Consider the following 13955-nt stretch of genomic DNA (forward strand, 5'->3'; position numbering starts at 1 on the left):
AGGAAGACGTGATGACTTTCAGAAAAGGCTGAATACGGCACGGGGGGGGCAGGCGGGTTGGGGATATGGAAAGATTTTAAAAATATAACAAAGTATGTCCCCCCCCAGAAAATAGGATCGGGTTGTCCATAAAATGCGGAATGCATGCGGCTTTTTTGGGCGTTTTATTTTTTTTTCGTGTAATATCGCAATACTTCTTTATGGTATTGGAACCGAATCAAAATTTTGGTAACGAAACAACCCTAATTCACAGATTCACATTTCTGTGCATAAGCTTCCTATAAAATCAAAGCAACATCTCACTGCCAATACGGGCGTCGGAACATCTTCAGACCCTTTGACTTTTTTCATATTCTGTTATATTGCAGCCTTGAACTGAAGTAAAAAAATAAATAAAATAAAAAAAATCACGTTTCCTCCCCCATCTACACTCAATGACCCATAACGAGAAAGTGAAAATGGAATAAAAAAAATATATGCAAATATATTAAAAAGGAAAAATTAAACTAATACATGAGTATTCAGACGCTTTGCTAGGACACTTGACATTCAGTTTTTTGATCAGCGATTATGAGCCAAAACCAGGATCGGAGCCGCCACAGAGATTGCGGTCCCCAAAGCACGGCATGGGCGGCACACCTGTGCATGAGCCCTGAGGGAAAGATCTGCACCTGTTCTGGTTTAGACCCGCACCTGGTTTCGGCTCACAATCACTGACGTGTGAATGAGGCCTTAGCTCTGAGACCTCCCATTTCTGTTGCTAACCTTCCTTTGAGATGTTTCTAAACTTGACTGGAGTCACCTGCGGTAAATTCAGTTGATTGGACAAAAAGGCACAGCCCTGTCTATATAAGGTCTCACAGCAGACAATGCATATCAGAGCAAAACCCAAGCCATGAGGAGGAAAGCACCCTAGAGCTGGCCGTCCCACCAAACTAAGTAATCAGGGAGAAGGACCTTCGTTAAAGATGTGACCAAGAACCCAATGGTCATTCCAGCTGAGCTCCAAAGATTCTGAGCGCAGATGGAAGAAACTTCCAGAAGGTCAACTATCACTGTAGCACTCCACCAATCTGGGCTTTAAGTGGCCAGAAAAAAGCCTCTCCTCAGTAAAACGACACATGAAAGACGCCTGAAGTTTGCAACAAAAAAAAAAAGGGCTTAAAGGACTGTCAGGAGTGTGAGAAATAAGATTCTCTGGTCTGAGGAAACCAAGACTAAACTTTTTGGCCTCAATTCTAAGTGTCACATCTGGCATAAACCAGGCCCTGCTCAACACCATCCCTAGAGTGAAGTATGGTGGTGGTAGCATCATGCTGTGGGGTGTTTTTCAGCGTCTGGGAAAGGGAGACTGGTCAGGGTTGAAGGAAAGCTGAATGGAGCACAGTACAGAGATATTCCTAATGAAAACCTGTTCCAGAGTCCTCTGGTCCTCAGACTGGACTGAAGGTTCCCCTTCTAACAAGACAATGACCTTAAGCACACAGCCAAGACAAAACATGAGTGACTTAGAGCAGGGCTCGACAAATCCCAGACGCCAGGTCGCCATGGCGACTAGGAATTTTGCCCTGGCGCCTGGGTATTTGCCTCTGCTTGAAAATAGGCCCAGCAGCCGGGCGCAGACACTGGAGGGTTAGGAGTTAGGACCGCTAGCAAAATGAAACCTTTTTTTTTTTTTTTTTTTAATCACTTGCGCGGCGCGCCCAGGCTCGGACTGCCACCCTGCCCGGACCCCTTAGCTTTCGGCTGCATCGTGGTTTGGCCTCTCTCTCTCGCCATCTATCGGTCGCAGCGTGCGTCATCTCCAGGGCAGTTACAGGAGCCCGGACGATATTTATCATCAGAGCACGTGTGCCGGTCAGAGAGCCTCGGCGGGGAGAGAGGAGTTAGTGCAGGGGAGGCAGAGCGGGAGCACAGTTAGCGGCGCTGCACTCGCGGACAAGTGGAGGTAAGACAATCCGGCCGGCTCTGCTGCTGTAAATGAGGCGCTCTGCACCAAGTTTGTAATGTCTGCCTGCTACGGCCATGATCCCAGGGGGGAGCTGCACACCTGCTGCCGTCAATAGGCCGGAGCTCCTGCTAGCCACAACTGGTGGCCATTCCTGCACCGTCCTCCATCCCTGCAGTTACTATTCGGCCACTTCTTAGTTCTGTCCCTTTCTAGGAAAGCTGGGTGACAGCCTGTATACCACACAGAAAGCCGGGTGGCAGCTCCTAGGAGAGCTGTGTGGTATACAGGCTGTCTGTCACCCAGCTTTCCTGGTCTCCTGAAGAGAATATATCTCCGTATAGGAACATTTAGATACGCTATCATATAATTTACCCATTCAGGAGTCTTGAATGGGTAAGGGAAGGGGAAGGGATCTCAGTTCAGTCAGCTGCAGCGCAGGGAGTACACGCGCAGTGACGTCACAGCGCAGGGATTGTACACGCGCAGTGACGTCACAGCGCAGGGATTGTACACGCGCAGTGACGTCACAGCGCAGGGATTGTACACGCGCAGTGACGTCACAGCGCAGGGATTGTACACGCGCAGTGACGTCACAGCGCAGGGATTGTACACGCGCAGTGACGTCACAGCGCAGGGATTGTACACGCGCAGTGACGTCACAGCGCAGGGATTGTACACGCGCAGTGACGTCACAGCGCAGGGATTGTACACGCGCAGTGACGTCACAGCGCAGGGATTGTACACGCGCAGTGACGTCACAGCGCAGGGATTGTACACGCGCAGTGACGTCACAGCGCAGGGATTGTACACGCGCAGTGACGTCACAGCGCAGGGATTGTACACGCGCAGTGACGTCACAGCGCAGGGATTGTACACGCGCAGTGACGTCACAGCGCAGGGATTGTACACGCAGTGACGTCACAGCGCAGGGATTACACACGCAGTGACGTCACAGCGCAGGGATTACACACACAGTGACGTCACAGCGCAGGGATTACACACACACAGTGACGTCACAGCGCAGGGATTACACACACACAGTGACGTCACAGCGCAGGGATTACACACACACAGTGACGTACAGCGCAGGGATTACACACACACAGTGACGTCACAGCGCAGGGATTACACACACACAGTGACGTCACAGCGCAGGGATTACACACACACAGTGACGTCACAGCGCAGGGATTACACACACACAGTGACGTCACAGCGCAGGGATTACACACACACAGTGACGTCACAGCGCAGGGATTACACACACACACAGTGACGTCACAGCGCAGGGATTACACACACACACACAGTGACGTCACAGCGCAGGGATTACACACACACACACAGTGACGTCACAGCGCAGGGATTACACACACACACACAGTGACGTCACAGCGCAGGGATTACACACACACACACAGTGACGTCACAGCGCAGGGATTACACACACACACAGTGACGTCACAGCGCAGGGATTACACACACACACAGTGACGTCACAGCGCAGGGATTACACACACACAGTGACGTCACAGCGCAGGGATTACACACACACAGTGACGTCACAGCGCAGGGATTACACACACACACAGTGACGTCACAGCGCAGGGATTACACACACACAGTGACGTCACAGCGCAGGGATTACACACACACAGTGACGTCACAGCGCAGGGATTACACACACACAGTGACGTCACAGCGCAGGGATTACACACACACAGTGACGTCACAGCGCAGGGATTACACACACACAGTGACGTCACAGCGCAGGGATTACACACACACAGTGACGTCACAGCGCAGGGATTACACACACACAGTGACGTCACAGCGCAGGGATTACACACACACAGTGACGTCACAGCGCAGGGATTACACACACACAGTGACGTCACAGCGCAGGGATTACACACACACAGTGACGTCACAGCGCAGGGATTACACACACACAGTGACGTCACAGCGCAGGGATTACACACACACAGTGACGTCACAGCGCAGGGATTAGGGTCCATTCACACGTCCGTTTTTTCTTTCCTGATCTGTTCCGTTTTTTCAGGAACAGATCAGGACCAGATCTGGACCCATTCATTTTCAATGGGTCCTGGAAAAAATCGGACAGCACAATGTGTGCTGTCCGTTTCCGTTGTTCCGTTCCGCATGTCCGTTTAAATATAAAACATGTCCTATTCTTGTCCTGAAAAATCGGATCCTGGTACAATACAAAGTCAATGGATCCGCAAAAAACGGATGACATTCGGATGTCATTCCGTATGTCATCCGTTTTTTGCGGATTCCGTTCCTGGAAACACATAACAAATTTTTTTTTTTTTCTTCAATTTTTTTTCAAAGAAATCCAAACAACTTTATTTGATTATTGAAATGTATACATGTTTCCGTTTTTTGCGGATCCGCAAAAAACGGATGACATACGGAAACATTTTCAGGAACAACGGATCCACAAAAAACGGACTGTTTTTCAGGATGAAAAAAAACAGGACGTGTGAATGGACCCTAACACACACAGTGACGTCACAGCGCAGGGATTACACACACAGTGACGTCAAAGCACACTGATAATAAACAATGCCCATGTTTTTTGGGTCTAGACTTCTTTATATGTTAATTTAAGAGGTGTTATTTTTGTCGCTGAAAAAAAACGGCTTTATAAAAAGGTAAAAAAAAACGGCTCCTAACTTTTTTAGCTGGCTCCTAGATTCCAAGGAAATTTGTCAAGCCCTGACTTAGAGACAACCCTGTAAATGTTCTTGAGTGTCCCAGCCAGAGCCTTGACTTGAAACCAATCTAACATCTCTGGAAAATAGCCACATTCAGGTGTGGTTCTGGCATCATCCCCAAGAAGACTGGAGGCTGTAATCACTGCCAAAAGGTGCCTCAACTAAGTCTTGAGTAAAGAGCTTGAATATTTATGTCAATGCAAGATTTTAGTTTTTCCTTTTCAATAAATTATCAAAGTTTTCGAACATTCTCTTTTCACTTTGTCATCATGGGGGACTGAGTGCAGAATGATCGGGAAAACTTGATTTCTTTTTATTTTAGCACAAGACCGCAACATAACGAAAAGTAAAAAACTGTCTGAAGACCTTCCGAACTGTAGAGGAGAGGGAAGCTAGAAAAAAAAAAAATCCATGATATCTTCTCTGAGCCCAGTAGCAGAATAATGCATTGAAAGTTTCAGAAGACATCAGGGAAACTCAGAGCACCCCACAACGTGCCAGTTATGTACAAGGTCTCATGCACACCGCTGAGTCATGTCCAGGAGGATATGCAGAGGAACATCGGGTTCCTACAGCTCCATACTACAGAAGTATGGTGGTCTGTATTAGGGGAGGACAGTTCTGCAACACGAAGTCTGATGGGGCATTCCATGTTTGTTCCGTTGGATTCATACGGAGGCATCCATGGGGGGGAATTTATCAAGATTGGTATTTCTTGCGCCAGGCTTGATCTTTTTCTTTTTTTTGCAATGGGATGAGATTCACCAAGGTCCTGATTTATCATACCATCACTCCAGAACTCTGGCATCAAAAAGTCTCAAAATAGGGCTTTTGCGACTTTTTCCCCCCACTCGCTTGCACAAAATTTGCAAATTTTTACACCGCTCACACTAGTTTTGAAATATGGGTGGGAAGGCGAGTGTGCTTTGCTACGGTAATGAGTTTCACTCCAGATTTATCATTGCAACTTTTATTTTTTTTAAGTCGCAAATAAGTCGCACACTCACTCGGAGTAGGAACTGTGGAGTAGCTTCTCCAGACAGAAGTGTCAAGTTTAAGGACAAGCCAAATTTATCAAACAACCTGTGACATTTGATAAATGTGGCACAAAGTACCTCAGCGCAGACTCAAAACTGCAAAACTCACTTACGCCTCATTCACGAGAGCGTGTCCGGATAAGGTCCGAATGCGTTCGGGCAAACCCGCGCAAGTAGGTACGCAATTGCAGTCAGTTTTGACTGCGATTGCGTTCCGTTGTTCAGTTTTTAATCGCGCGGGTGCAATGCGTTTTGCACGCGCGTGATAAAAAACTGAATGTGGTACCCAGACCCGAACTTCTTCACAGAAGTTCAGGTTTGGGTCAAGGTTGTGTAGATTGTATTATTTCCCCTTATAACATGGTTATAAGGGAAAATAATAGCATTCTGAATACAGAGTACAATAGGGCTGGAGGGGTTAAAAAATAAAATAATACAATTTTAACTCGCCTTAATCCACTTGTTCGCGCAGCCGGCATCTCTTCTGTCTTCTTCTTTGAGGAAAAGGACCTTTGATGACGTCACTACGCTCATCACATGGTCCGTCACATGATCCATCACCATGGTAGAAGATCATGTGACGGACCCTGTGATGAGCGCAGTGACGTCATCAAAGGTCCTTTTCCTCAAAGATGACAGAAGAGATGCCGGCTGCGCGAACAAGTGGATTAACGAGAGTTAAACTATTATTTTTTTTTCTTTAAACCCTCCAGCCCTATTGTACTATGCATTCTGTATTGAGAATGCTATTATTTTCCCTTATAACCATGTTATAAGGGAAAATAATAATGATCGAGTCCCCATCCCGATCGTCTCCTAGCAACCATGTGTGAAAATCGCAACGCACCCGCACTTGCTTGCGATTTTCACGCAGTCCCATTCACTTCTATGGGGCCTGCGTTGCATGAAAAACGCACAAAATAGAGCTTGCTGCGATTTTTACGCAACGCACAAGTGATGCGTGAAAATCACCGCTCATGTGCACAGCCCCATAGAAATGAATGGGTCCGGATTCAGTGCGGGTGCAATGCGTTCAACTCGCGCATTGCACCAGCGCAGGAAACTCGCCCGTGTGAAAAGGGTCTTAATCTTCTCATGATAAATTCCCACCCAAATGTATTTAAGGGGTGTCCGGAAGTAAATATTGATGACATTTCCTCCTGATAGATTGTCAATACCTGATCTGACCCCCAGCATCCCAGTCGATCAGCTGCTTAAAGGGAACCTGTCACCGGGATTTTGGGTATAGAGCTGAGGACATGGGTTGCTAGATGGCCGCTAGCACATCTGCAATACCCAGTCCCCATAGCTCTGTGTGCTTTTATTGTGTAAAAAAAACGATTTGATATATATGCAAATTAACCTGAGATGAGTCCTGTACCTGACTCGTCTCGCGTACAGGACTCATCTCAGGTTAATTGCATATGTATCAAATCGTTTTTTTTTTACACAATAAAAGCACACAGAGCTATGGGGACTGGGTATTGCAGATGTGCTAGCGGCCATCTAGCAACCCATGTCCTCAGCTCTATACCCAAAATCCCGGTGACAGGTTCCCTTTAAAGGGTTTCTACCACTTTGATTTCACATAATTAGGTGTCAGACACTAGCGATCCGCTAGTGTCTGCTCTGCCAAACTATCCTGCTATAATAGCTTTTGGGGCAGCCGTTTACCTAAAAAAAGAACTTATATTAATATGTTAATGACCCTCTAGGTGCTATGGGGGCGTCATTAGCACCTAGAGCATCGGTCTACCTTCTCAAGATGCCGCCGCCCAGCGCCTCCCTCCAGCCCGCCCATCTGCTTCGGAATGCGATCAAACGGACGACTTCACGCGCATGCGCCGTGCGCGGCTGTATTCGGCGCATGCGCAGTGAATGTCCGACCGCTTCCCTGCTCAGACATCTCCACTGCGCCTGCGCCGATGGAGCACTATGACGTCATCGGCGCAGTGGAGATGTCTGAGCAGGGAAGCGGTCGGACATTCACTGCGCATGCGCCGAATACAGCCGCGCACGGCGCATGCGCGTGAAGTCGTCCGTTTGATCGCATTCCGAAGCAGATGGGCGGGCTGGAGGGAGGCGCTGGGCGGCGGCATCTTGAGAAGGTAGACCGATGCTCTAGGTGCTAATGACGCCCCCATAGCACCTAGAGGGTCATTAACATATTAATATAAGTTCTTTTTTTAGGTAAACGGCTGCCCCAAAAGCTATTATAGCAGGATAGTTTGGCAGAGCAGACACTAGCGGATCGCTAGTGTCTGACACCTAATTATGTGAAATCAAAGTGGTAGAAACCCTTTAATGAGGTTGTGGCTCTCCGATGAGCGCTGCGGCCACCTCACAGCTTACTAAACACAGCGCCGTACATTGTATAATGGCTGCGCTTGGTACTGCAGCCCAGTCTCATTTACTTGAATGGGAATGAGCTGCAAATAGGCCATGTGACCGACAAAAGTGACGTCACTGACCTAGGAAAAGGCCGTAGTGCACACCGGAACGCTGTAGCCTCTTCAACCAGCTGATTGGTTGAGGTTCTGTGTGCCAGACCCACACCGATCAGATTCTGATGACCGATCCGGAGGGTGGGACATCAAATATTCTAGCCCCAGAAAGCTCTGCAAAAGAGGTGCAGGACTAAAACTTGCCAGCTACCCAAAAAATGTGCAACTTTTCTACGCCAGAAACCGCCGTAGAACCTTTAATTAGTCCTCTCAGATATATGAAATGTACAACGAGAGGGGTTATAGAGGAACAACAAGGCCCCACAGACGTCTATGGGTGGAGGGGAACACTACTGCTGTGCACGACCTGAAAGTTGTGGGGAGCAGCAGTAATATGCTTGTGCGCAGGAAACCTTAAAGCGCCTTTTTAATAACTCATGATAACAGAAATAGGAGACAGTCAGCAGGCTGAGAGCTTCCAGGACTTACTTCTTGCCAGCGAGGGGTTTCTGTGGCTGACCTCTAGTGACCTTCACCCAAGACGACATATTAAACCACCTGAAAGACGAAAAAGTCATTAGATTTGACCAGCGGCATTTAAGTGTTTTCACCCAGTAAAGAAGTGCAGCACGTGGTAACGGGGGGGGGGGGGCTAAGGCTACTTTCACACTTGCGGCAGAGTGATCCGGCAAAACATATGCCAACTGATGGCATTAGTAAGATTGATCAGGATCCTGATCAGTCTTACAAATGCATTGAAATGCCGGATCCGTCTTTCCGGGGTCATCCGGCAAAATGGATCCGGCATTTATTTGTTTCACCTTTTTTTCGGTCTTCGCATTCCAGTATTTTAAATGCCGGAGCCGCCACTAATACATTCCTATGGAAAAAAATGCCGTTCAGGCAAGTCTTCAGTTTTTTTCGCCGGAGATCAAACCGTAGCATGCTGCGGTTTTCTCTTTTGCCTGATCAGTCAAAATGACTGAACTGAAGACATCCTGAACGGATTACTCTCCATTCAGAATGCATGGGGATAAAACTGATCAGTTCTTTTCCGGTATGGAGCCCTTTTGACGGAACTCTGTGCCGGAAAAGAAAATCGCTAGTTTGAAAGTAGCCTAAGGGCTCTTTCACACCTGCGTTCTTTTCTTCCGGCATAGAGTTCCGTCGTCGGGGCTCTATGCCGGAAGAATCCTGATCAGTTTTATCCTAATGCATTCTGAATGGAGTGAAATCCGTTCAGGATGCATCAGGATGTCTTCAGTTCAGGTCCGGAACGTTTTTTGGCCGGAAAAAATACTGCAGCATGCTGCGCTTTTTGCTCCGGCCAAAAATCCTCAACACTTGCCGCAAGGCCGGATCCGGAATTAATGCCCATTGAAAGGCATTGATCCGGACTTAAGCTAAACGTCGTTTCGGCGCATTGCCGGATCCGACGGTTAGCTTTTTCTGAATGGTTACCATGGCTGCCGGGACACTAAAGTCCTGGCAGCCATGGTAAAGTGTAGTGGGGAGCGGGGGAGCAGCATACTTACCGTCCGTGCGGCTCCCGGGGCGCTTCAGAGTGACGTCAGGGCGCCCCAGGCGCATGGATGACGTGATCGCATGGCACGTCATCCATGCGCATGGGGCGCTCTGACGTCATTCTGGAGCGCCCCGGGAGCCGCACGGACTGTAAGTATACCGCTCCCCACTACTACTATGGCAACCAGGACTTTATTAGCGTCCTGGCTGCCATAGTAACACTGAACGCATTTTGAAGACTGATCCGTCTTCAAATGCTTTCAGTTCACTTGCGTTTTTCCGGATCCGGCGTGTAATTCCGGCAAGTGGAGTACACGCCAGATCCGGACAACGCAAGTGTGAAAGAGGCCTAAGAAGCACATTAGGGGGAAATTCATCATCAAAGGTTGCACACTAGTATTCCGGGCTACAAAACTGACAAACTGGCATTTTGTGCAAAAATGCGCAATTTTCCGTTCAGTTTTATGGCACTCATCTCTTCTGAAACAGGGACTGTTGCTTAGCCTCCCACAGATTTACTAGAAATTACTCCGGAAACTGGTGTACTTTTTAGCTCAAATCTACACCAGCAAATTTGTTTTTCTAGCGCTTGGACTGCCAGAAGACCTTGCTCAAACGGATTGTCTCACTTCAGCAAATAGCATTTACCCTATTTTTTCGCCCTATAAGACGCAAGGTTTTTTTAGGAGGAAAATAGGAAAACATATTTTGAACCAAAAGGTGTGGATGGCACTGTCCTGGGGAGGGGGATCTGTGGATGGCACTGTCCTGGGGAGGGGGATCTGTGGATGGCACTGTCCTGGGGAGGGGGATCTGTGGATGGCACTGTCCTGGGGAGGGGGATCTGTGGATGGCACTGTCCTGGGGAGGGGGATCTGTGGATGGCACTGTCCTGGGGAGGGGGATCTGTGGATGGCACTGTCCTGGGGAGGGGGATCTGTGGATGGCACTGTCCTGGGGAGGGGGATCTGTGGATGGCACTGTCCTGGGGAGGGGGATCTGTGGATGGCACTGTCCTGGGGAGGGGGATCTGTGGATGGCACTGTCCTGGGGAGGGGGATCTGTGGATGGCACTGTCCTGGGGAGGGGGATCTGTGGATGGCACTGTCCTGGGGAGGGGGATCTGTGGATGGCACTGTCCTGGGGAGGGGGATCTGTGGATGGCACTGTCCTGGGGAGGGGGATCTGTGGATGGCACTGTTCTGGGGAGGGGGATCTGTGGATGGCACTGTTATTGGAAGGGGGAGGGGGATCTGTGGATGGCACTGTTATTGGAAGGGGGGGGGGATCTGTGGATGGCACTGTTCTGGGGAGGGGGATCTGTGGATGGCACAGTTCTGGGGAGGGGGATCTATGGATGACACAGTTCTGGGGAGGGGGATCTGTGGATGGCACTGTTCTGGGGAGGGGGATCTGTGGATGGCACTGTTCTGGGGAGGGGGATCTGTGGATGGCACTGTTCTGGGGAGGGGGATCTGTGGATGGCACTGTTCTGGGGAGGGGGATCTGTGGATGGCACTGTTATTGGAAGGGGGGGGGGGATCTGTGGATGGCACTGTTCTGGGGAGGGGGATCTGTGGATGACACATATATAGGATGTTATATACATCAGGCCCCTCCTCTCACAGCAGTAGTGATATGTAAACTGTAATCCTTAACCTCTTCTTAACTTACAGTAGCGCTATCCCGTGTACTACAACTTACTATCAAGCTCCCGTACCTTAGCATGCAGAGCGGCCGGCAGCATAACATCACGCGCCTGCTCCGCCCGCTTACAGCTGCTGGCCGCTCTGCTACGGGAGCTTGATAGTAAGTAGTAGCACACGGGATAGCTACTGGAACTGAAGTTAAGAATTACAGTTTCCATAAACTGCTGTGAGCGGCGGGGCCCGGTGTAAGAGTACAGTGACTGCATCGGGCCCTGCCGCAATTCCAGCAGTTGCCGCCTCCAGCCCCCGATACATCGCCGCACTGTTCAGCATCGCAGCCGGCGATGTATCAGTGTTAGCAATGTAAAAATGGCAGCATTCGCCCCATAAGACGCACTGCCATATTCCCCCACTTTTGCGTCTTATGGGGTTTCTCAGCGGGCACAGCCAGGGAGAAGGTGAGCGGTTTTTAATCCTACATGAAAGAATCTTTAAGTTATCCCTTATAGACAGGATAGGGAATAACTTAAATCGATGGGGTCCTACCACTGGGACCCCCACCGATCATGAGAACATTTATCCCACATCCCCCAGAGCCCCTCAAAATGAATGGAGCAGCAGGTCCCTCGTTCAAACTGCCCCCCCCCCCCCCCATTCATCTCTAGGGGAATTCCAGAAATAGCCAAGCGCTGCACTCGGATGTCTCTTACTTCTGTAGATCGTGGGGATCCCACCGATCTAACAGTTATCAACCTCACTGGTCCGGATACAGCCCCCACGATCCTGTACTGGTCCAGATACAGCCCCCCCTCCCCCCCCCCCCCCGACACTGTACCGTTCCAGATACAGCCCCCCCCCCGACACTGTACCGTTCCAGATACAGCCCCACCCCCGACACTGTACCGTTCCAGATACAGCCCCCCCCCCACTGTACCATTCCAGATACAGCCCCCCCCCCCCACTGTACCGTTCCAGATACAGCCCCCCCCCCCCCCACTGTACCGTTCCAGATACAGCCACCCCCCCCCCCCCTTTACACTGTACCGGTCCCGATACAGCCCCCCCCCCCTTTACACTGTACCGGTCCCGATACAGCCCCCCCCTTTACACTGTACCGGTCCCGATACAGCCCCCCCCCCCCCCCTTTACACTGTACCGGTCCCGATACAGCCCCCCCCTTTACACTGTACCGGTCCAGATACAGCCCCCCCCCCTTTACACTGGACCGGTCCCGATACAGCCCCTCCCCCCCCTTTACACTGGACCGGTCCCGATACAGCCCACTCACCCCCCCCCCTATTTACACTGGACCGGTTCCCTGATACAGCCCCTTCCCCCCCACCTCTTACGACTGGACCGGTCCCGATACAGTACCACCTCCCCCCCCCCCTTTACACTGGACCGGTTCCCGATCCAGCCCCTCCCCCCCCCCCCCCTTTACACTGGACCGGTCCCCCGATACAGCCCCTCCCCCCCCCTTTACCACTGGGGACCCCGTCCCGATACAGCCACCCCCCCCTCCCCCCCCCTCTACACGGGACCGGGGCCCGATACAGCCCCTCCCCCCCCCTCTACACTGGACCGAGTCCCGATACAGCCCCTCCCCCCCCTTTACCTGGACCGGTCCCCGAATCAGCCAGCCCCTCCCCCCCCCCCTTTAACTGTGGACCGGTCCCGGATACAGCCCCCCCCCCCCCCCCCCGACACGGACCGGTCCCGTACAGCCCCCCCCCCCCCGACACGGACCGGTCCCGATACAGCCCCCCCCCCCCCCCCCCCCGACACTGGACCGGTCCCGATACAGCGCCCCCCCACCCCCCTGACACTGGACCGGTACGGATACAGCCCCCCTCCCTGACACTGGACCGGTACGGATACAGCCCCCCTCCCTGACACTGGACCGGTACGGATACAACACCTCTGCTGAGAATAAAACCAGTTTTTTTTTTTTGGGGGGGGGGGGCACTATTTACTGGTGCACACAGAGGTATGTGATACAGCAGTTAAGGGGACACTCTGAGAGGATCCCTTTAAGCACCCCCACATAAGTCCTTCCCACGTCCTCTGTGTGAGGCTGCCCTCGTGTCACCACGCTTAATCCCCTGTCCTATACAAAACGGCTCCAGCCCCGTCCGTACACACAGAGCGGCTGCAGCGCATTGTCTCCATACCGAATCCTACCGTGTAAATAACGGAGACCGGGCCCTAAATGCAGCCGCGCTGGCAGTCCAGGTCTATGTGCAGTGACCCCGGCCCGGGACATATTTACCTCTCCGGTCTCCCTTCCGCAGCCCCAGGAACGAACACAACGAGCGGCAGGCACAAAGACGAACGAGACCAGAAACGCAGAATAGACAAGAGAGAGCGAGAAGGGCAGGAAACGAGCTCCACCTGAACACTGACCCCTGGCGGCTGGGAGGGGAACAGCTCTGGCGTGCTGCATAATAGCCCACTCCGAATGATTTGAATTACAGTATATGGCGGGAATTGTATGATGTAAGGTCCTCCTCTGATTGAAGGGGGCAGCTGCCAACATCGAGCCTCTGGGGGACCCTACCATGACATGTGGTCAGCCATTTGTGTCAATGGCTGGGTTTGTAATACACAAT

The 13955-nt window shown here is 51.0% G+C and overlaps 1 protein-coding gene across 1 annotated transcript in view; it reads right to left on the minus strand.

Annotated features, from left to right (window-relative positions):
- LOC122920539 (nuclear receptor coactivator 5-like) overlaps positions 1-13705 on the minus strand; it is a 52206-nt gene extending 38501 nt beyond the window's left edge. The window contains exons 1-2 of the mRNA XM_044270123.1: positions 13616-13705; positions 8663-8731 (exon numbers count right to left, since the gene is read on the minus strand). Coding sequence (XP_044126058.1) covers positions 8663-8721 — 59 coding nt within the window. The 5' untranslated portion in view covers positions 8722-8731; positions 13616-13705. The remainder of the gene's footprint in view (positions 1-8662; positions 8732-13615) is intronic.
- Between the last annotated feature and the right edge of the window lie 250 nt (positions 13706-13955).

The sequence above is a fragment of the Bufo gargarizans genome, chromosome 10 (assembly GCF_014858855.1).
Source record: "Bufo gargarizans isolate SCDJY-AF-19 chromosome 10, ASM1485885v1, whole genome shotgun sequence".
NCBI classification, from domain to species: domain Eukaryota; kingdom Metazoa; phylum Chordata; class Amphibia; order Anura; family Bufonidae; genus Bufo; species Bufo gargarizans.